Raw genomic sequence first — 25,415 nt, 5'->3', positions numbered from 1 at the left:
CTCCTCTTTGAGCTAGAAAAAAATAAAATTGAAAACGACACCTGCTCTGTAATTAACACTGTTATCAAAATCCTAATGATACTGTTTGAATTTGTGCCACCCAATATTTTAATGATGATGATACTATAAATCACAAAAAGATGTGTTCAATAAACGTAACGAAAATTAAGTTTCGTTCGTAAAACATCCACAGAACAAGAAACGTCATTTGCAATATTAATTTTACTTATCACTGATTCAAAAAAGGTTTTATTTAACATACGAAGAAAAGTGTGACAACGATACATAAACCACAGCGCATTTCACCACAGGAAGCATATTGCGAAAATTCTATTCGAGACATAGTCAAAGGCTCTTATCTATCCTTTAATACTGTCAAAGCAAAAAAAAAACACAAATTTTGCCCTTATAAATGCCGACTAGCTCAGGTGCTTTTGGCAGGGGTTGCAGAGATAAGACTTTTTTTGGTCAGAGGTATGTTAACTTTTTCCGCCCCAAAAAAAAATAATTTTCTGAAATTTATTGATTAATTAATAAAGAGAAAATGTATTGCTATTATATCCACGAAGCCCACAAGTTCGCTTCAGCTTTAACGTTTGGTACGGTATAATTGATTCTCGCATTGTTGGTCTAAATTTTTACGATGGCATGCTGACCGGTCAGCTATACTCTTACATTGCAATTATTACTGAAATGTTGGATGATTTTCCAGATGAGCTTGACCACATAAGTAGGCAGAATCTCCATTTCCAACAACATGGCGCATCAGATCATAACTTCCGAGGCACATATTAATTTTGGACAACGATTTTTAACAATAAGTTAATTGTTATCGGCCTCATAGGTCACCAGATATAACCCTACTTGATTTCTACGTGTGTGTTCGAGCGTAAAGCGAAGTAACGTGTGTGATTTGCTTTATTGACAAAAGGTTCCGTGTATGGACGCGCAGCTGAAGCAGATGGGGTAGGGATGCGTGTTACACCGCACACCCACAAAAAGATGCGATTCAGACATCTCCGCGTAAGGACGCACGTGTCCAAAATTATCACGCTGCCGCCAGGCACATTGTAACGATTTGTTCAAAAAATAAGTAAAGTTTTTAAAAATTGAACTGAGGTGGCTTTTACTTGATGAAAATCGATTTCCGCGCTCCGAAAACACTTCGAACACTGAAGATGCCAAGTGAGATTTTGGCGAAACGACTGCAGGATTCCAGTCGGAGTTTAACAAGCGAACGGATGATCTCCCGGAATATAGTGTCATCACATTTTTCCATCCGTGAATCAATTAATCAATACGTGAAAATATCATACACCTTTACGGGGAGGAAACCTTTACGGCCACCAAGTGTTATGAAAAACTAAGACAACATTTACAAGGTTGTCTTATCACACACGCACCAGAAAGACACAAGCTATCCTGGACAAAGCTAGCAAGGCCTTACTCCAAGACCAGATCAGGCGGACCCGGTACGAAATTAGTGAGACTGAGCTACAACATTTTAGACTCCACCTGAAACTGAGCAACAAGATCCCACAGCAGTTGCTGTGGGACCGCATAGAATTATTAACATCATGGCGCACTGAGAAAGACAAGGACATCACGTCAAAAAAACTGTGGAAGCAATTAGAAATCCTGCAGTCCAATTCCAAAAAATCAGGACAAGTGCCAAATACAAACCGAAGCAGTACAGTTCATAATATTTAAGCATATCATCTTTGCGATACAGAAGTCAGCGTACTGAATAAAAGATTTCACTATGCAATAGCTCCAAAAAGATTACCCGTCGAAGAGATCGTTTCCAACGTCGAAGCAAGTCTTTACACCATTGACGAACAAGATGCGGAGTTAATTAGGCAAGATGTCGCCAGAGTCTTAAGACAGTTAAACCCACCGCAACCAAACTTAAGAAATGCAAGCCTTAAGGAATCTAAACAAAAACGAAAATATTCTAATAATGCCAGCAGACAAAGGAAATGCCACTGTCGTCATGAATACGTCGGATTATAATGCAAAATTGGAGGATATTTTGAACGACCCTATATACAAACTAGTCACCAGAGATCCCACGACATATTTGGAAAAAACAACTAAGTCCAAAATTCTCGATTCACCAATAAACGAGGATACCAAAGAAGAAACTTATTCCGATGGAAAAATCGAGTCGTTGCCCAAAATTCTACGGGCTCCCAAAGATCCATAAGGACCGGGTTCCCCTGCGTCCAATCGTAAGCGCCTTTAACTCACCATTATGCAAGCTGGAAAAACATCTGGCCAGTGCACTTCAGCCCATAGTGGAAAAGGCAGATTCCTATGTTTAAAACTCAGAACATTTCACTCAGATTTTAGGTTCTCTCAGGATGGACAAGGACGACATTATGGCAAGTTTCGATGTCAAATCCCTCTACCCGAGCATTCCAGTAGAACAGGCACTCTTGAATAAAAACGAAGATCTTCCGCTCTACATAATAGATCTGTCAAGACATTGCCTGAGAAACGCTTACTTTATGTACAACGGGAAAATTTACCGACAAATAGATGGAGCAGCAATGGGATCATCTCTCTCACCTGTGATTGCCAGCATTGTAGATGCCAAGTGAGATTTTAGCGAAACGTCTGCAGGATTCCAGTCGGAGTTCAACGAGCGAACGGATGATATATATATATATATATATATATATATATATATATATATATATATATATATATATATATATATATATATTCTCGAACACTTCGAGGTGTTTTCGGAGCGCGAGCATTGAAGATGCCAAGTGAGATTTTGGCGAAACGTCTGCAGGATTCCAGTCGGATGCAAGATTTGCAGGATTCCAGTCTGATGCAGGATTCCAGCCGGAGTTCAACGAGCGAACGGAGGATATCCCGGAATATAGTGTCATCATATATATATATATATATATATATATATATATATATATATATATATATATATATATATATATATATATATATATATATATATATATGTATATATATATATATGTATATATATATATATATATATATATATATATATATATATATATATATATATATATATATATATATATATATATATATATATATATATATATATATATATATATATATATATATATATATATATATATATATATATATATATGTATATATATATATTACGTATTGATGCACGGATGGAAAAATGTGATGACAATGTATTCCGGGATACCATGCGTTCGTTTGTTGAACTCCGACTGGAATCCCTCTCCGTACTTAAGTTTTTGGGCAATCCTGTAATTATTGCATTGCTGTATAGTCTCTCGACTGCTCTATAAATATATAAATATTTCTTGGTAGGAGTCGAAAAGTTCGCAATTTGACTAACAGCTTCATTTGTTGTCCAAATAATTTCAACGGCAACAACACGGTGTATTCATGGATTCAAAATTTGAAGTTATTTTTTTTTCCTTTTTTGTAGTTTTTCACTTAAATATTACTTTGATTTGGTGATAATACTTAGTATATTAAAAAAGGCGTGATTTTTCGAGCATTGTTCTGTTACCTATGTACGTGAAAGGGTTTTAAGAACGAAAAAGGTTATAGAAATAGTAGTCAACGTGTTAAAACAAGGTTAGTAACTTATTTTCGAAAGCTGTTTTTTTCTCAAAAAGTTTTAACAAAAATGCACAAATGGTGTGACTGGGATAAGCGGGAATATCGTTAGGATCCACCCGGCCGTTTTTTTTTGCGCTGTCGGAAAAACCTTCTCCGAAGTTTTGTGCCGAAAATAAAGTCGAATATTGTGTGCGAAATGACAACAAAAAGCGTACGCCTTTTGTCGATGAGAAAGACGGAGAGCACCCTTACCTAGGACGATCGCGAGCGTTTTTGTCGCCTTCCGCTCCTTCTTGGCGGAGGACTTCTCCCGTTTTTTCCTACTCGCCTTGTTTACCTTGTAAATAGTAAATCTGGCGGCGCTGGTGGCTTTCTTTTCTTTTTTCGAGCCTATCGATCGCACACTTGCTGTCCGAGAGTTGACCGCCGACACGACCCTGGAAAGGACAAGAGAAACATTGTTTAGTGCTTTCCTATAGTCAATGTTTCATCGTGAAATTCGTCGATTTCATATTGCAGTTTTCATTATTCTAAACATATATAAATATAATTCCGTGTACACTCTTCCCTCTTCCGTTAAACCCTCGATAGTTAAATCTTGCCTTTGCAAAATCTTATAATATTGATTAAATAAATTTCTTTGTAGAAAGAAATCGAACGTTTGAAAAAACGTTCAGCTAAGTTCTGGGGCAAACAGAATATTAAAAAACAAAGTTAGTTTGGTTAATGTGCCGCTTTTAGAAGGGCCCAAAAAAAATTATTTCGGAAATACCTACGAAATGTTTTTGAATTAAAATTTTATCAGTAATAATTTACTAAAATTCTAATAAAAAAATAGAAGATCTGAGAACATGCAGTGGTGTAAAAACGGCTTGGTCGTCCAGACGTAACATTTTACTCTCTGAGAATGTGTTAATTAATATGCGAAGTGTGAAACAGAGAAAACTAACTGTAAAAAGGAAACCAAAAGATATTATTGATTTAGGACGAACATTTGAAGAGTTTCAATATTTACTCTATGAGCAAAGAAATAAGATATCAGGCAATTAATTTTTGGCGACTTATTCCAGTAGAAGGAAGGCTCACGTTAACACGTTCACTTAAAATTATAAGTTAAAGCAATTTTATTTTTGTTATAACAGCTATGAAAACAAAAATAAATTTTTGCATAAATATGTATTAAGACAACTTATGGCTATTGGGGAAAAAAGGAAATTATGGTTAATATTATCACAAAAGACACCAGCTAGCGCTTGTGTGTGATTCATTGCTCGAATATTGGAAAATTTGAGCTTTGAAGCTTAGTTAATTCTTGTAGCAGCAAATTTGGCACTTCAGTTTGAAAGTTGAATTTATTCATTTAAGGAAGCTTTTTAACATGTTGGAAGAGTGACTGACATCTTGTCATCATCCACTTTTGCTAAAACTTCGAGATTTTTTACCTCAAGTTGCAATATTTCTCTTTCTGGAGCGTTTTTGCCGTTTCTTTGCGTGAAGCAGGTACCTGAGGTAATAATTTTTCAAAGTCTTCCATTTCCTTTTGTAAACTCTAGGTATGAGTCTCACTATAAATTGATAGCTGTAGTGTAATCTGTGATTCATTATCAGTGTTTTCCTTTTTGTCCCTGTTTTCACTTGCAAGTCATGTTGGTGCAATTTAAGTTCTCCAGGCTCTCCTTTAGTAATATGTGTTGCTTGAGACGCTGTTAGATACTCTTCCATTTTTCTACACGCTTTAAAAATTGCATAGCTTCGAAGTGAGACCAAGAACCTGTATATAGAGGCACCTGTTCTGCACTGTCTCCCGATTTCAGTACCTTCTTGAACTCTCATATCACGTAAATTTCTGCACCGTTAACTGTTTCTTCTAAAACTAAAATCGCATTTTTTTTTTCAGATTCTTGGCAACAGGCAGTGCACCAATTTGGAATTGATTATGGAACATAGCCAGAATTTTCAACTACCACATTCAAAGAAATTGTGAAAACATTTTGGGAAAGGTGGCAGTTTCCTCATTGTCTAGGGTGTATAGACGGCACATCAGAATTACCTGCCTATTCTGGTTCTATGTATTATTGTTACAAGAATTTGTACTCTACTGGTTATCTAAAGTCTACTGAATGTCGTAAATTGAGACAAGAATTTTGTTTGTCTGTTTCGAAATCTGTGTCAAAAGCCGCATCAAAATTTTTTTAAAAAAGAGCAAGCTGTTATTTTAAAACTGGTGGATTATTTCACTAGAGAAGAAAATGTTGGGAAACCGCTTTTACCCTTAAGCGCTGTACACAATGTAAGTATTTGCTGTCTCCGTATTTTATGAGCAAGCAATTTAAAAGTTTTTGAAATGTATTAATTAGGTAGGTACTTGTTAGCGTGTTGCCGATGCATTAGATATCCAAACCGATCATAAACATAAAGTTAAATTTCAGACAAAACTTTACACGAAATCGATGGTATCGATTGATATTTCACATGCTTCATTAATTAATTGATTAAAAAGGATGATAATTTTTTTGAAAAAAATGTAATATTTCAAGCCAAAAATATCTGATGGAAGATTGTATTGCTCACAAAGGACTGACATTTTTGAGAGAATACATGAAAAACCGGAATGTTCATTCAATCCAGTATTTTTGGACTTGGATATTTAGTAAAGGAGCGTCTAGAAAATACTGTCAAGACGATTCTCTACAAACAGTTCGGAGGAAATATGGTGAGAGAGCCTTAAAATCGGGGGACTACCATGATTCGATGAAAACTGTAACTTTTGAAAGGTGATTTATATTTCTTATTTATCGGAAAAGTAGGCGGAAACTCTCATTTCTTTGGGCAAAAACTAACTTATATATTTTTTTTTACTCAATCGACAGCTGTTGCCCAGTCTTAGTGAATCTTCATTAATAATAATGGACAATGCATTGGATCACTGAGGACTTGCTGGGTCAATACCTAATCAAAGTTCGATCACGCAGTCTCTCAGCGACTGGCTGCAAAAAAGGATTATCCCATTCCGGACGAGTTTAATTTAAGACCAGCCGTGGATGTTATTGAAGAACCACTGCATAGGAAGTTTCTAAACATTTTTCTTTGAATATGATGTTATTTCAAAATGGACAAGTTAGAATTGGAAAAGGGCCATGACGTTTTACGACTTCCGCCTTATTATTGCCAATTTAATGCGATAGAGATATTTGGTTAGATTGTAAACGATATTATGATGCCAAAGTAAGATTAAAATAATACTTCTGATAGAGTATATCTAATATTTCCCCCGAGTTTGGGTTTTTCAAAAACATACCTATCTAATTGACATTTGTTGTCTCCCATATATTTGATGGGTTTTATTTTCCTCGTTCGTATAAATACGTCACTAAACGAAGTTGCTATCTTTGCGATCTTTTCCTTTTCCGCGATCTCAACTGCAGGTGGGAACCGATAATGACATATTCAACTACCTACTCTTAAGAGCCAGAATGCTCGTGAACTGTTCATTTGGAAGCATAGTTACTAAGTTTCGAATTTTAGGAAAAGCTATAGATACCAAAGAAAATGTTGTGCATATTGCTGAAGCAATGCATAACATCATTATAGACTTTGAGGAAACATCGGAATATTTTAGAGCAAGAAAAAGAAATAATAGGGCTACGAAAAGAACAGTCATTGTAAGGAAAAAGTTTTGCAGATTTTTCACACTAAGATCTATCAATACACAATACACAAACTAACCAACCATGTGTTTCAATGGAATTTCATATCTATATTCTTAATATTCCGTACATAGAAAGTTTTACAATACGCACATCGGTTTATCCATAATTAAAAAAAATAAGAAAACAGTAAATATGTATGTATATGTGTAATGTATATATTTTAAGATGCCAGACTTGCAAATAATGAGTTTTGATACTTGCAGAATTCACTCGAATTACTTAATTTATGTTCCAATATCATGTATCGCATAAAACTAACAATATCACTGCCTGTTATACTCAAAAAAATATGCATGTAAATAATCTCATTAAATATACAGAAAGTCTCAAATTACATTTAACCTTTTGTTTTACTTGTTTCGTCTAATTCCATTTTTGTCCACTCCCTGTCTATTAACAGACACCTTCTATCTGTCATATCCCATAACAAATTAGATTTTCTAATCGTTTCTACTAACAATTCCATGGTAAAAAGGACAGCTGTTGACTTCCACTACTCAACAAGTCGGGCGAATATGCCAATGGGGCACCTCACAGGACAGAGCTATCTTTTTCTTTTTGTTATAAAGGACGTCAGGTTAGTCCTTCTTTTTGGATATTACTCTCAAAGCACACGCCAAGGTTGAACAGACTGACAAGACCTATTTTATTATTATTATTAATATTTAGTTGCCAAATTCGAAAATATTAATGATTTTTTTAATTCGTCACCTCCCTTAATCAGTGAACTTATAAATAAAATTGGCAGTATTTTAAATATTAATACGAAAAAGTTTAAAAAAAAACTTTAATACCCTACTTTGAAAACATCTCTACTATCAAATTGGGTTAGTGTATACTTTGGGACCATTTAGTTATTAATCGACAATTTGAGACCGAGATTTGTATTTTGGTTCTTCATACCTCATTTCGGTGTCCAATGTCGTTCCGTTTTTCTTCGAGGAGCTCCTTAGCGTCCCAAACTGTCTCGGACTGTCTGGCGCTGTGCTATCAGGTTGACTTTGCGCGTATCCAGAGTCGTTGTTACCATTAGGATCTGCAAGTGAACGTGGGGTGGCTAGACTAGCCACCACACTTGATATTCTGTAACAAATGATTCTGCTAACTCTCTAGAAAATATGGGCTTAGCGAAGGCAACAAGTCATGGGGAAAAAATGAAAATCGACTGGGTCAGCAACACCGCATAGCGTTTGGAATGTGAACCTTGGGTTTAAATTTTTATTTTACGTCAGTGCGTTGAAGGGAAAGTGCGCACTTCACATGGGCAAGCGGGTCACACTCTATTTAGATTTTAGGATTTTCGTGAATATTTGTTGTTGCTTCTGTGAAATGACAGTCTGTGAAGGGATTAGACTCTACCGGAACCTGTTGTGTTAAATTTATAAAAATTGCTGTTCAACGTCCATTTCCTTTCTAAAAGAAAATGCCCGCGTATTCTTCGGATAAATAATATTACGATGCTAATCGCTTTAAACCGGTTTAAAAATTTACCGCCGTCGCATTTCTACCTCCCCATTTACCCCAAAGAAATTGTTTGAGTTCCCCATACGCAAAGTTTGTCAAGGTTAGGGTCGCTTTCTTGGCCGACTCTCGGGGGGTTTAATTTTCAAAGCGGAATGCCGCTCATTGCCGACGTATCACCGCATAAAATATGTATGGAGGGGCTGAAAGCTAATACTTTCTTTATAAGGGACAGTTTGCTTCTCGTGGGAGTTCGGTCAGAAGGTTTATGTATCGGTTTTATCCTCTCGTGAGCTAACGTGAAGTGAATTCGGACTAATCGTCATGCTATAAGGATAAAAAGGAATTCGTGTGTGCCGTGATGACGAGGGTTCGATTAATATAAGATCACTTACATTTTCTCGTATTCCGATTCGGAACGATGCATTCTGTAAACAACGTACTTGTAAGACTGAGTCGATACTACACACAAAAAAAATCTCTTCAAAAGAGGTGACCTTTTTTCAGAAGCGTGCATCCGGCATATATTCGGCATCGAATGAATGTTTGAAAAACAACCTTAAATTTAATGTTCAAAATAGCATCTCAGTTAAATTAAAAGTAAATCAATTTGGCAGTAATTTCTTATATTTTGAGCATCCTACCTACAGGGGATGATCATAAGCGAGAATTCTCTTGAATATCTAAATAAATGCATTTTCTTCGGTACGTCTTTATTTTGCTGCTCTATTTCAACAAAAATAAGGATAAGTACAAAAAAAATTCAAATTTCAAAAGCATCGACTAAAGGTGCTCAGATTCTAGAAATCTAGCTTACGTTACTAGTATTTCCTAAGTATCTGGGAGCAGAATGATAGGCAACCGATTATGAAAAACGTCCTATAGGCATTAAGAAACCTTGTAACTAAATTATTACAAAGAAATGTAATATTAAAACTGTTGCCATTTTTCATACATTAACCCAAATTTTGAAAATGGTTTAAAGTTGAAGTGTATTTCGATCCAAAGTTACAGGGAAGATCCAAAAACAATTTCTCTAACCAACCCCCATCGGTTGTAAGTTGTAAGAGCGAAATTAAAAGATAATCAACAAAATCGAACCGTCTAGCCTGCTAAACTTTAGATGGTTGGCCGCAACTCAAAAGAACAATGCCTGAAAACTATACTCCTAAAGGAACAAAGATCCAAATTTTCGCGTTCTATAGAAAGTTTACTTCTTTAGACAAAGTTGAGCGTAGCCTCTACCATTTGAATTTCAAAATTTGTTCGTCCACTATACGTATACTCCAACTTTCAATAAAAAAATATTATTTTTTCATATTAGGGTGTTTACACTTTTTTGTGAATACCAATTAAGAACTCATTTAAAAAAATAAATCACCAAAAGGGTGCCGGTTTATGTTTAATTTTCCATATTTAATTTAAAGATAAACTTTAGTTAAATGTGGAGTTTTCAATTTTTTAAGGCACTTTAATTAGATCCTGGGGTAAAAAATAAATCTATTATTTAATGGGAGCATACGAAATCCACGAAATAAGTATCAAACATTTACAAAATATAAAGGAACGGAATATAGGAAATCACATGTAATATTTTAGGTGCCGAAATATTGGCTCCCCTGTACATTTTATAGCAAAGTTGTGCTTTTTAAGGGGGGCGGTATGAATAACTCATCTGCCGAGTTTGATAAAATTTTAATAAGCCAATCTTCAGTTATTGAATTAAATATTAACGCAAAAGGAGAACATTTTTATGGTTTAGGTAATAAATCAAACACCAGTGCATTATGACAATGACAACACGAAAATTCGTGACAGTAACAATATTTTTATTTGTGATTGACAACACGCTTTAATGGAATTTAAATATACGTTATTCAATTGAAGAAAAAGTAACCATAATTAAGTGGTATTATGCACGATAAAATACCTAATTACACACCGATCTAGCGTACGGGAAGCGTCACTTTACCACGTCAGTTTCCCACGAATCCGAGCCACTTTTCCGGGATTTTACCGCACGGGTTTGGATTTTCACACTCAACAACGAGCCAAAAGTTCAAAACTGTCGGTATTGGAAGATGAATATTGTTTTGTTCATACTCGAAGCCAATATCATGAAAAAATAAATGTTATAGTTAGACATTATGTTATTATCAATGCAGAAACCTATTTTTACTTAATACAAAATCAAATCGAACCCGCACTTGATGAAGTTGTTCGCGAAGATCAGAAGATCTGGTGCCAGATGGATGGTTGTCCAGCCCACAATTCCCTTATGGTTAGGGAGTATTGGGGAAATACTTTTAACGGGAATATTAGTGGCCCAAGGTGCCGAATCTTTTGGCAACCCAAGTTACCTCACCTCTCGCCGAACGACTTCTTTCTGTGGTGTCCCTTACATTTGAAATTCTTAACCAGTTATAAAACGCCATTTCCTTAGAATGTAACAGGATTTCACAACATCAATTAAGCAATGTTAGAAATGAATTTTATGATCGCTTACGATATTGTTTAACTGTTAAAGTAGGGTTGTTTCTTTTTCCTTTTAGCAATGCTTTGTAGCCGTATTTTTATTATAATTATTAATTATTTTCAATAAAAGACTCGAGGGTCCAATTTATAGTTGTTCCTTGAAACTTCCTTGTTGCTTAAGCCGCCCTTTAAATGAAATTCATTCCAAGAACCCTTTATGGGACAAGGAGGAGAAAAACAATGATATACCTGCATGTTTAGTTTATTTTGAATGTGTGAAACCAAATGTACATGTCTTTATTGTAAACCAACTTGTATTTGATATGTCATTGTCCAGTTTAACGTCGTCAAGTTTTGGAAATAGCGTCATGGACATAATATTCGGTGGTGTTGTATTGACCTTTGGCAATTTTGCCGTAATATTTAATTCAATAAATGAAGACTGGCTTAGTAAAATTTATTCAAACTCGGCACATGAGTTAATCATATCAGCCCCGTGAAGAAGTTTTATTACAACTATAAACTGTTTAGGGGAGCCAATATTTGGGCATCTAAAAAATTTACATGGGATTTCCTGTGTTCTCTTCGGCAATGCATCACCCGGTATACGTTTGTCAGCACCGGGTGTTGACAAGTATTATTGAATGGTACAGAGTGCCGCCTACCGAGAGTAGCCCTTTACGACTTGAAAATATTTGGTGCTATGTAGTCAACCCCTTTTGGGTCTGGCGGGATCGACTTACGCTGCTTCTTCAACCACCGTTGCCAGGATGAATTCGGTACTTTTATCGTTCGAGATGACGTGACACTCGGCCTCGACGATATCATCGTCTTCATCGGCTGATCCCGATCCAGTGTTGGTGGCTGGTTCGTCGATGTTGCCCGCTCCGAGGGTGGTTTCAGCCAGGCGTCGCGTACTCGCAAGGTTTTCTATCACAGATCCGGGTTTGATTTCGGCGGGTTGAGGTTTTCGATTCGCCCGCTGCTGCATCGCCCTCCTCCGCAATGCCTGCGCAAAAACAAAGAATTTTAAGGTAAATGGTCAATGGTCAATCTAACTCTTGGGACTTGAAAAAAATGGGAAACATTCCTAACCATCTGGTGTTTCCTAGATATCTAAATAAGGTAAGAGAGGTAAGATAGAGGTTATTGAAGGTGAAATAGTTCATAATAGAATATAGTTCATAGGCATGATTACCAATTTTAAGCAACTGCTCGAAAGCAGTACGACTCGCGCAGCGCCATCTACTTATCTTCCTTAGGTTTTAATTGTTCTCAGAGTCTTGTTACCTACGCATTAAGGGCACTGATTCAATTACCTTATTTAACATAATGAAATATCCCGTTATCCATATATATATATATATATATATATATATATATATATATATATATATATATATATATATATATATATATATATATATGATGACACTATATTCCGGGACATCATCCGTTCGCTCGTTGAACTCCGACTGGAATCCTGCAAATCTTGCATCCGACTGGAATCCTGCAGACGTTTCGCCAAAATCTCACTTGGCATCTTCAATGCTCGCGCTCCGAAAACACGTCGAACACTGTTTTCGGAGCGCGAGCATTGAAGATGCCAAGTGAGATTTTGGCGAAACGTCTGCAGGATTCCAGTCAGATGCAAGATTTGCAGGATTCCAGTCGGAGTTCAACGAGCGAACGGATGATGTCCCGGAATATAGTGTCATCACATTTTTTCATCCGTGAATCAATACGTGAGAATATATATATATATATATATATATATATATATATATATATATATATATATATATATATATATATATATATATATATATATATATATATATATATATATATATATATATATATATATATATATATATATATATATATATATATATATATATATAGTGTGAAATCGATCAAGCACCAGCAAAGTGAAGCTGACGTGCATTGTCTCATCATGGTTTTGTCTAAGAGTGATCCTGAAGCTATTAAGACTTGAGCGGGTTGTAGATAACATAGCTCAGTCAACTAGAGTTTTTGGTGTACCCTTCTCATCGCAATTCTGTTACTAGGAATAAATTTGTTATTGTAGTTATTGCATTTTAAACAGTTCATAATGATATCCTTGCTTTCTTTTACACACAATTTATATTAATTGGTATATTTATAAGTTGACGCGCTATCTACTATACTATAAACTTGGTTTGACCTGGATTAAGTTTGAATAGCCTTATGTTAGACTTCACCCTGTAAAAAGTGCTTGCGAAATTTTTTTGATTGTTGAATTACCCCAATGTTGCAACCGCAACAATATATTTATATTGTTTATACATTTATAATGGGTGTTTTTTTCGATGTATAGAACTTTAAGTTGGCATTACTCTTCAAGATGGCGACTGGTTTAACAGCTCTCAAGTGATTTAGTCTCAGTTTGGGTTCGGCAATTCATCATGAATAGACTCACGCGTGAACAACGCTTGCAAATAGTGCAATTTTATTTCTAAAATAATGGTTCTGTGCGAAATACGTATCGCGCACTACGTCCATTTTATCATCGACAAAATCGTCCATCAGAGCAGTTAATTCGATTAACCATGGAACGTTTTCGCACCACGTTTACTTTTATTGATAACTCGCACCAGAGACGCCGTACGGTGCGTACAGAAGAAGGTATTGCTGCTATAGAGAGTAGCATTGAGGAAGACCCGAATGAGTCCATCCGCCATCGTGCACAGGAATTGGATCTGTTTCCATCCACTTTATGGAAGATTTTGCGGAAGGATCTTGGTTTACGTGCTTACAAAATCCAACTCGTGCAAGAATTGAAGCCAAACGATCATCAAGTAAGACATAGATTCGTCGAATGGGCCCAAAACGAGATTGCCGTTGTTCCCGATTTTCATAAGCGAATTTTGTTTAGCGATGAAGCGCACTTCTGGTTGAATAGCTACGTCAACAAATAAAACTGCCGCATTTGGAGCGAAGCTTATCCTCAAGTGTATGTCGAAACACCGTTACATCCAGAAAAACTGACTGTTTGGTGCGCTTTATGGGCTGGTGGACTCATTGGTCCGTACTTCTTCAAAAACGATGATGGTCAAAACGTTACAGTCAATGGTGATCGGTATAGAGCTATGATTACTAACCCTTTCATTCCTGAATTGAATAACCATGATGTCCAGGAGCTGTGGTTTCAACAAGACGGCGCAATATGTCACACAGCTCGTGCCACAATCGATTGATTGAAAGACACGTTTGGTGACCGCCTAATTTCACGTTTTGGACCTGTGAATTGGCCTCCAAGATCTTGTGATTTAACACCGCTAGACTACTTTCTGTGGGGCTATGTAAAGTCATTGGTCTATGCGGATATGCCACAAACGCTTGACCATTTGGAAGACAACATTTGCCGTGTTATTGCAGATATACGGCCACAAATGTTGGAAGAAGCCATCGAAAATTGGACGTCCGGATTGGACTACATCCGCGCCAGCCGTGGCGGTCATATGCCAGAAATCATAATAATAAAATGTAATGCCACAAGATTATTTTTCGGATAAATAAAATTCATGTCAATCGAATAATCCATCGATGTTTTATTGCAACTTAAAGTTCTATACATCGAAAAAAAATACCCTATACTTCGGTTATTATGAATAATGTCTATTATTATTATTATTATTATTATTGTTGCTATATTACCTTATTATTAAACATAAGTTTGGGCGCAAGCGCATAATCTTTCCAATTCTAATCGATCGAAATGGCAAATTGACAGGGAAGTGTTATGAAAAATGCCCTTCAAGCCTCTGTATATTTGGTCGGAATACTGATCTTATCTAACTTATTTTTTTAAATTATAATATATTTTACAATTCACGGGGTTCTTTATTACAGTGGCTTTGATTTGTTGGCACGGAGAGGTCATGTCCATGGCCCGTCGGCTATAATATATTTTAAGGATAACCCTCAAGTCCCCCGTAACATTTTCAACCACCGCTCACCTATTTTCCCGCAGCCGCAGCCGATAATACAAAATAAAAACATAAAAATACACCTCGTAAAACTAATAAATCAAAAAGGAAAATTGAGAAGCGAGTTGGCTGTGCGGAAACGGGGGTCAAGCGTGATAGCCTTTTGCTGAAAATAATTTAAGGATTTGAAACGAATTTTCTTGGCCTCGAGGCACCGCTACGTCGGTATTTTCTGTTGATGCGCTTCAACAGAGCCACTCACCTTAAATATATTATAATAAAGGAACACCATTATAATACAGGGAATGTAGAACGACGACAGGCTCGAGTAGATTATGAAGTCGCTGTTGTAGAACAAGCAAGCGTCAGGTATCCTGTCGGGAGTGTTGTTCAGCCCGAGAACTATCGGTGATCCGATTGCCGCCGATATCACCCAGACCAAGGCTATCGTCAGCCATATGCGGCGGTTGTTCTTGTGTTTTGCGTATTTGATTGGCTGCGTTACCGCTATGTATCTGAAATAAAAAGCGATTTTGTTATATTTGATAGAAAGAGGGCGTTACGCCGGATGGGAAAAGACAACGAAACATTCACCATTAAGAAAAAGAAGATAGAATACCTCGGTTATCTAATGAGGCACGACAAATTCCACTGATTGCAATTAATAGTCTAGGGAAAGGTAGACAGCAGACGATGACCAGGAAGAAGAAGACATCCGTGGCTTCATGATTTACTCCCGTGGTTTGGGTTGACATCACTACAATTATTCAGAAGTGTAGAAAATAAAATTAGAATTGTCATAATTGTCAACGGTCGTAACGAACAAGGCACATGAAGAAGAAGAGGAAGAAGAAGAAGAAGAAGAAGAAGAAGAAGAAAAAGTCATTTTGGGGGATGATGTAAAATAATCACTGAACTTGAATCTGCAGACGAACCAAATAAAAATGTCGTGCGTTTATCAGAGGAAAAAATATCCTTAATTGAATGATATTCATAATAACCCATTGGATATTTTTATTCCCCTTTTAACGTAGAGCCTTCATTAAGTAATTGGACGACTATTTATCGAAATTAGCTCCACGATTTTTCCGCCGGACGGACACTAAAAATCCAATCGCATTAAAACCTCACCGCCATCGAAACGGATTAGAAAACGAGGTTTGTAATAATTTTACTCGCATCTCTTTGATGTTTAATGGGAAAAAAATTACTCGCCTATATTGGATAAACTCGTGTTTGTTTTGGCGTAAATACACTAGGGGTTTTGAGATACAGGGGTACCAGACCGGTTGGCTAGTCAAAACTTATGCTTTTCAAAATACTTGAAAAGTTTCTTACATCACCCTGAAGATGGCGGCACTAGTTACTAAATATGTTTGGTGTCACGTTTACTGACGTTAGATCAAAAACGTGTTCCAGTGAACGTTTTCAATGCTCTTTTAGACGGACAGTTTAGACACAGTAAATTCAAGTTTTGGCGGCGATGAATTAATGTAGGTGAAACTTGGATACTCCATTTTAAGCCGGAATCAAAATTGCAGTCAAAACCGTGGACTGCGCAGGGCGACTGTTTTTTTGGGATAGCCATGGAGTCATCTTAATAGATTATATCTTTAAAAAGGAAAAATCATTAGAGGAGGATGGGGCGGCGCGGTTCACTTAAGCTTTTTATTATTTTTTGGGGATTTTAACCATCAAGTCGACTAACTTTAACAAAATTTACTAAAATTTTGTCGAAACTTCTGCCCCACTCTCCCCAATTTATAATATTATATGAAATAATTCAAATTAATTATTAAAAAATATTTAATAAAAAAAACGATATTGATTAGTAACCATTTTTCTATCTATTAAAAAATTTATTATTGGTATCTATAAGATTTTCGAAAGATTGGGTTTTGGGCTATATCCATAAAATTATCCAAATAATAACACTTTCAATAAATTAATTATGATTCGGGTACAATAACATGCAGCTTTTTTAGAATTTTTCAGCGGTCCATTTTACCCGTGGTATTTCACAAAGGGCTAAAAATAAACAAATAACCAGAATTTATAATTATTAGAAGAAAAAACGAAAAAAAAAAACTGGTTAATTTTTGAGGTAGGCCTTTCTGCCCCACCCTGACCTACATCCAGATAGGACACAATATCCTCATTATATCCCGTCAATGTCCCATATAAGTCGCATGTCCCGAGTGGAGAATATTCTTAGGATACACGTTAGCATATATACTAAGGATATGCTGTAAAATACATCCCAGGGATAACCTCCGAATGGATAGCTTGCGGATACGATATACCACAGATATCCTCTCTGGCGCAAGGGATACCCTCAGAGGAGGGTATCCCTTGCGCCATAATGGGAACATTAGAATAGAAACCTAACAACTGAGAACGAAAATACTTAGTTTTTTTAGATTTGTGGTATTTTGGGAGACATTTCATTGGCAACGTTTTTGTGCACATCTGATGACTTGGATAAAAAATTTAACACTTTTTACGAAAAACTGAAACAAATATTTATGTCAAGTTTTCCATTTACAAAAAAAGGAAAAGTCTCGTACAGGAAAAAAACCAATTGGTTTAATAGAGAATTAAGAGAACTGAGTCGTGTGGTACACGAGATGCATCAAGTAAACAAAAGAATAAAAAATGATCTGTATAATAAAAAATATAAAGGACTTAAATCCCATTACAACAAAAAACTTAAACACGCAAAGAAAACTCACCACAATTTAAGGTTAATGAAATCTGGTAACATAAGTAGGGAAAGTTGGGCAATAGTCAGGGAAAATAGCAACCATAAAAGTAAATCCTCTTCTATAACCAACATAACCGTTAGTGGTGAAACACTACAAGACAGATCCAAAATCTGTGAAATTTTTAACAAATATTTTGCTGATCTTGCTAACAATAGCAAGCAGCTTTAAAATCTAACGCCTGATATTAAAATACACTCAAGCTCGATGTTTCTCTACCCTAGTACAACAGTAGAGATAACACAAGTAATTAAAAAAAACCGCGCCACAACTACAGCTCTGGACTGTGCTCTGGAGCATATCTACAATAGCCTTAATAACAAAACAGCCACATTAGGCTTATTTTTTTATTTGAGCCGCGCTTTCGACACTGTCGATCACAGCCTGCTCTTAAAAAAACTGGAAAATATGGGCATTAGAGGTCCAGCAAACTCATGGGTCAAATCTTACCTCTCCGAGAGAGTACAGCAGGTTGTGATCGGCGGTTCAAAATCTAGCCCTCAATATGTAGGCAGAGGTACCCCGCAAGGATCCTGCCTATCACCGCTCCTCTTTAATTGTTTTATTAACGATCTTCCTCAGGATAATATAGATGCATTATTTGTACTGTATGCAGATGACACAAGCATTTTAGTTACAGATAAAAACAGAGCTAATTTAAAAGGGGCCGCAGAACCAAGGGTCACGAGGGTGAATGAATGGTGTCGCGATAACGGACTACAATTAAATAAATCTAAGTCAATAGCTATGGAAATAGTCACAAAAAATACTCGCGTTGATTCCAGTATTCTCCTCCAATTGGAGGGCCGTTCTATAGAAAACGTGGAGGCTACTAAGTTTCTCGGTCTGTACATTGACAACAAACTTACATGGAATCATCACATCGACAACATATTGCCCAAATTAAGCTCCTGCTCATACTTATTCCAAAATATTCGAGATACGGTATCCATTGACGTTTTAAAGCTGGTGTACTATGGGCTGGTCCAATCAGTGATGGGTTACGGTATAATCTATTGGGGTCTAGCCACTGGTGCACACCGGGTTTTCTTAGCCCAAAAACGTGCTATTCGTTACATGATGCGTGTAACTAGTAAATATTCATTTAGGGATTTATTTAGGGAACTTCAGATCATGACACTTCATTATATATTTATTCCGTTTTGATTTACGTCAAGAGTAACATGATAAGATGGAATAGGAGATGTGACTTGCACGAACATGACACACGGCAAAGAGATTACTTGGATGTTCCATTCTCTAGACTGCATATCGGGCAACAAAACCCAAGGTATTTTGGCTTGAAAGTATATAACAGAGCTTTAAATTTCTATAAATGCCTCGAAGAAACTGATAGTTTATCTGTGTTTAAGAAAAGAATTAAGACCTTTTTAACAGTAGATGATTTTTTTTAAATGTATTATTTAAACACTGTATTTTAATATGATATGACGTGCTTAATATACCCATATATGTGTTATATGTAGTATCGAAAAGCGAAATAAATATCTATATATCTATCTATCTACATCGACATCAGTGTTGGCAAGTCCTAAAAAAAACCGATTGAAACCGTTAAAATCAACTTTTTTTTATTATTTTTGTTAAAAGATATTTTAATAAAAATACGAATTCATCTAAGTGAAAAAATTACAAAAACGTAAAAATAATATATTTGTTAATAAGATCCCATTTGACAACAACGTTCGGCCGCAACCAATGACGCAACTACTCGCGGTCGTGCAGTGCCGGACTCGCTCGAGTCTCGTTGGCTTCTCCTCAGCCTCATCGTCCGCCTTGTTTTTGTTGGCGGTATAGGGTATACGGTGACTTGGAGTCTATTTTGAGGATTTTGTGTGCTGTGCTTACTGGTTTAAGTTTTTTTTTTGTGGTATTATTGCTACTGAAGAACTAAGAACTCATGTAAGTAAAGCTTTATGGTTAGATATAACATAAGATTTGATAAATTCTAAGCTGCACGAACCATTCCAAACAGTCTACCAACGTCATGCCTTGTTTTTTTATTATTTGGCTAGGTCAAAGCGATAGCAAGATCAGGCGGCGGCAGCAGTTATGAGTTGTAAATGTAAAAGAAGCTCTGACCCAGCTGTTTTCAAATGAACTTGCAATGAAATTTAATTGGTTGGGCATGAAGAAAAAGGAGAAATTTTCGAAATTAAAATTGTCAAAATTAATACTTGGTAAGTAGGTATTATGTATATATTATTGTGATGTTTAGGGAGTGATTGCTGGATCGAGGTAAGATAAAACTGACTTTTTTATAACCTATATATGTTTTACATTACATATCCTTTTTGATTCTAGACTTCTTTTCGTATCTTATTGCTTAGTTTTTCAAAAGAAAAATAAAATCTACTTTTCATTCATGTTTTTTGAGCATTTAAATTTAGGCATACAACAACTAATTTTTAATTTAAGTAAGCAATATTAGAGAAAATGTATCTATAGTTAGTATATTTTTTTCTTAAAATGGATGCAAGAATCGCCCCGCAAAAACAAAGTATTAATTTTAGGAATCACCTTTCATAAAGTACAATTTCCACATTAAAATGGTTGTTGAGATAATTCATGAAAACATTTTTCCTACGATAGTACTTCTCATGAAAGAGATCTTACCGATGAGAGTTTAATGAGGTTTGTATTTAATGAAATGAAATACACAAATGTACACCTACATCATCGTGGAGATTAGCATCTAAGATCACATTCAGTACTATCAGCCTCAAATCAAGCCTTTAATTAAAAGGAGGAAGCAGAGATTTTTTTAAATCTGTTTTTTAAACATATAAGATACCAGTCTCGTTCTTTTTATTTTTTTATAAAGTACAGATATAGAAAACCTGTCTTTCTCAAAACTAAAATATTTTCAGATGAGGATAAAAAGGCAAAAACATCACAAATATCACAAGAATGTGAGAATTAAATAGCTACTTGGCTGAAAAAAGCTAATTTCATCAAAGAATGACGGAAAACCTGTCAAATATTTGTTGTTTTTTTAGAGGTTAGTTCAAGATATGGTATCTTACTTTATTTTTAAGATACTTTAGGTTAGGTTGTTCTATCTTTTTGCTATATTATATAACTACAATTTTTTCATACCTAAAAGAGAAAAAAATTAGATGTGTATAAAATGTGTTTTATTAATGGTATCAATCGGCGTTCTTTCACTTTTACCATCAAAAGCAAAATTAAAGATTAATTGGAATTTGTGCATTTCAAATATCGCCTGCTACTTCAGTGATGATTCACCAACCATATCCAATATATCCTGTTTTACGGACGTCCTTGTGCAGGATCATACTACGCATTATTACTTGACCATCTGGGCGCAGAAATTGCGGAAAAATAGCCACATTTGCAAAAAAAGAATCCTCTTGCACCAAGACATACTTAGCGGTTGCCATATCTGCTTGACCATCAGCCTTACTCACCAGATCCAGCCCCAAGCGACTTCTTTTTGTGCCCCCATCTGAAAACTGAGCTCGGAGGACAAAGATTTTTGTGAAATCAGGAGGCAATCACCTTTGGGCTGGGTACTATTTGGACGGGTTAGAAAGACGGAAGCAGCGTTGGAGGAACTGTATAGAACTGTATTTTGGACTTTCATTATCATTAATATTTACTTCGACAAGCCTTCAACTGGCAAACATCTACAGTCGTCCTCAGGTAAATACTAGAAAACCGTAAGCTGTATATCTCAGATAGTTTTCGAGGCCGGACCAAGGGACCTTTAAAAATGAGGATCAACAGCAATGGAGGATGAGAAAATTCAAAGAAACTGCTGTCAATCATTCATTCATCCCACGTGTTGATAGTATTTGGAAACAATACGCACGACCACACCCATCAATTATTATTAACTTAGGGAAACGTGAAAGGAACAGCATCTCGTTTTAATGATATTTATGATCTTCTATGACGTTCAATTAAATACATATTATCAGCGCTCTGTGAAGTGAGGGAGACTTTTTATTTTTGGTAGATTTGTCAGACGGGGCAAAAGTTGATCACCGTTTTTTCTTTACTAACATACATTAAACAATAAATTTTAATAAATTTATTAAACAAAGTGATATGGAGGATGTCGTCGCAAATGGCTTGCGGCAAACCAATTAGGGATTCGGTTGGTGTCCGGACGTGGATATCTAAACGAAAACAAGCGGAAAACCCAATTCGCACCCGCTTAATACAATTTCGGTCAGAATTCCATAATCTCATTGAAAGTTTCAAAGTTGGGAGATAACTTCGCTGGTGCCACATGGCGCCAATGGTCTTGCCTCCAACTTCAACAAGTAAATTCGCCAACCCCGTCTCCGATGACGTGCCGCAATTGTGGGGCGGTAGTTTTACCATCTATACGACACGCAGGTGAGGACGTGCCACGTGTTTCCGACTCCCTGGGTAATTTTGAATTAAACTTTTATTTGAATTATGGTAGAAGAAGACACGTTAATTATGGCTCTTGGCTGTAGGCGATTATGTAATCGTATAAGTGCATTATATATATCTTCATTTTTTCTCAAACACACTAGACTAGACTAAATGAGAATACAAGTTGGCCAAGTTAACCACTGACCTCAGCGATTTGTCACCCTGTTCTGGGGAATGCATGTGCGGTAATTTTACGAATATGAATATTTGATTTGATTTCAAGAACCATAGAGAAAATAAACAAAAAGGAAAGAAAGAAAAAAAATAAACACTTGAATCTACATTAAGCAATAAATCGCAGAAAAGCTGAAACATTTTAGCTCAGATAAAAATGTTCTAAACACTTTGAAAAAAAGGATTTTGTCCATAGTTTCATACGTCTATAGTTTGACATTTATTGTTTTTGAAAACAATTAATATGACATTCTGACTTATTTAGTAGAGGATTATTAGTATTATATTTATAATAATATTATCACAGGGCCATATCATATCTTGCAGGCAACAACCAAATAAATAATAAATATAACCAAAATACAGCAAAATAGTTACATAAATATGCTTCTAGGGTGTCTCTGAATAGGCTGGGTCCATTCATAGATAAAAAAAAGGATATTAGTTTGGTATGCCTAGTAATCACCTAGTTCAGCAGATTTTAAAGTTACCACTAACAAACCATCTCAGATTTAAGAAGGTTTGCACTACCGTCACCATTTTTCAAATATTAATTAATTTCTTAAAAATAATTTCAGTCGTGAAATAGAAGATTAACTTTAAAAAGCGATTTCCTTTCCAAGATAGTGGTTACCATGTACTACGTCGTCGTATTCCGGATAAACACGAACCTAATGCAAATCATACAAAGTCGCTTCATGGCATTACACATAGTGGGGTGCTTGTTTACTAATCAACCTGTCACACTCTATCATTAATCAACAACAAACAAGCCATTTCCTTGCGCATACAACGCGTCTTGGCAATTTAAACATCTAAACGGTTGTTGGATAATAAGCGATTTTTCCACCGGGCTGCCCGGGGCAGATGTTGCCTAATAATTCTATGCCTAGAAAGGAAGTAAATGTTTCGGTAATTTTTTTTAGCCAAGCCAGAGATAGACCATCGAAACCAGACTAGCTATTTTTCTTGAGAGTGTAAAGCAAACCGATAAGATAATCAATTTGAGTCGTCTACAATGCAGAGGTTCTTGTTACGCCACAAAAAAGTCACTGTCTAAACGCAAGCACGAGAAATAAAATAAACTTTAACGGATAGAGTCTGTCTCAATAGAGAAGAGCCGAGTGACATCGTTGTTCGATGTGCGAAATAAGCGTCATATGTGCGTCTCGCGTTATTGGTTTCATTATAGGCACCACTTATTTCAATTACGTGTATTTCATTGTTCAATGTCTGCGCTTTCACCAGATTTTTAATACCCATAATGTTCATTATTCTAGTACATTGTGTTAAGTTTGTTATAACTGAAAAATTTTGGGTAAAGGTGTAACAATTTACATATTTTTCTTTTCAATTTGTTGATGGTGCGAAAAGTACTGGAAATTTTTATGAAAAACTAAAACAATTAAATGAACTACTTTTTACAAAACTCCTGGATTCTGGAACTCTCAGTTTCAGTCAAGCTCCGAAGAAACCAATAGGATGATTGGCGAAACGTTAGCAAGTTCGACTCGCAGGAGGAATCCAGAAGTTTTTTGAAAAAATATTATGGTAGCCCGTGGAGGTGTCTTTGAAAATTTAAATGAACTAAACACAATACAAAGGTAAATATCCAATTTTATCGATTACCAATTTTGCTTAATAATCAACATTTTTCTTTAAACACATCTACGTTGCGAAACATAAAACAAATCGTCAATACTTCCCAAACTTTCCAAAAGTCGGATTGGATTTTCCAGCTGAGCAGGGCAGTATATCACTGACCAAAGGCAGGAAAAATATTAAATTATATAATCGAATGGGAAAATAAGTTAGGTATATCAATAATAAGTAAACAATATTTAATCAAAATACACGATTAAAAGGTATAAAAAATAAATAGAACACATTCTGAATAACAAATACTACAAATAATTATTAAGCTGAAGTAGTAAAAAATAATTGTTTATGTAACAAGTCCCGAAAGTGTAATTTTACTGGTCGGTAAGCAAATTTCACTCCAGTTAAACTTTCGCCAAGAAAGTAAAAAAATAGTTAAAAATATTTGGCAAAGAAACATTTTTTATTAAGAAAAACCGGCTATGTTTTGGCTTTGTGTTGAACTGTTACTTTCGGGACAATTATATCAACGGTATATTAAATAACAAGAAATGAAAATTTTCAAACGATAAGTTTGAAAACTTCCTTTTACGTGATTAATGCATACTATTTTTCCTACTATTACAAAGCATATTTCTTAAAAAAAAAACGTTTCAATACTATGGTTAAAGAAAATGACACAAGTGTTGAAGAAGTAATAAATCGAAATGCTAGTAATGTAACTTAACATGTACTTATATTACGCCTAAATTATGTTTCATTCCCAAAGAACCAAAACGTTTTATGTTTGAAAAAAGTCCTTTTAAACACTAAAATGATTTTTTTCATCAAGGGTGTGATATTGGATACTTTCGGGCCAAGTTACCAGTGTTCTTTTTATTACTTTCATAAGTGGTCATAGGAAGAAGCACATAACAGAGTCCGACGTCATTTTCAAGTAAAGTAAGATTTTCAATGTTAAAAAAATATATATTCGATTAGTCGGATTCGGAAAGCTCAGCACATTCCAAGCTGCCATCGCTTGAAGCACTCTCCGTTTCCTCGGATGAGGTTGTGTTAATTACAAATTTTAAATGATCTAGTTTCATCAAATATGTGGTATCTTTCGATTAACTTATTTTCATACTTCTTCACATGGTTACATATGCTGAGCCACTCATCTGAAAAGTAAACATATATTATTTTAAGCCAACAAATTTTAAAAGAGA

At 35.5% G+C, this 25,415-nt stretch overlaps 1 protein-coding gene across 1 annotated transcript in view; it reads right to left on the bottom strand.

Annotated features, from left to right (window-relative positions):
• LOC132705431 (dopamine D2-like receptor) overlaps window positions 1-25,415 on the bottom strand; it is a gene marked incomplete at its 5' end in the record, with an annotated part of 86,470 nt that overhangs the window by 13,686 nt on the left and 47,369 nt on the right. The window contains 4 exons of the mRNA XM_060676016.1: window positions 3,853-4,037; window positions 8,214-8,393; window positions 11,990-12,255; window positions 15,483-15,735. Coding sequence (XP_060531999.1) covers window positions 3,853-4,037; window positions 8,214-8,393; window positions 11,990-12,255; window positions 15,483-15,735 — 884 coding nt within the window. The remainder of the gene's footprint in view (window positions 1-3,852; window positions 4,038-8,213; window positions 8,394-11,989; window positions 12,256-15,482; window positions 15,736-25,415) is intronic.

Source organism: Cylas formicarius, unplaced genomic scaffold, assembly GCF_029955315.1.
Source record: "Cylas formicarius isolate icCylForm1 unplaced genomic scaffold, icCylForm1.1 PGA_scaffold_7__23_contigs__length_41026272, whole genome shotgun sequence".
Taxonomy (NCBI): domain Eukaryota; kingdom Metazoa; phylum Arthropoda; class Insecta; order Coleoptera; family Brentidae; genus Cylas; species Cylas formicarius.
The sequence above is the reverse complement of the archived record's forward strand: the minus strand, read 5'-3'. Positions and strand labels throughout refer to the sequence as shown.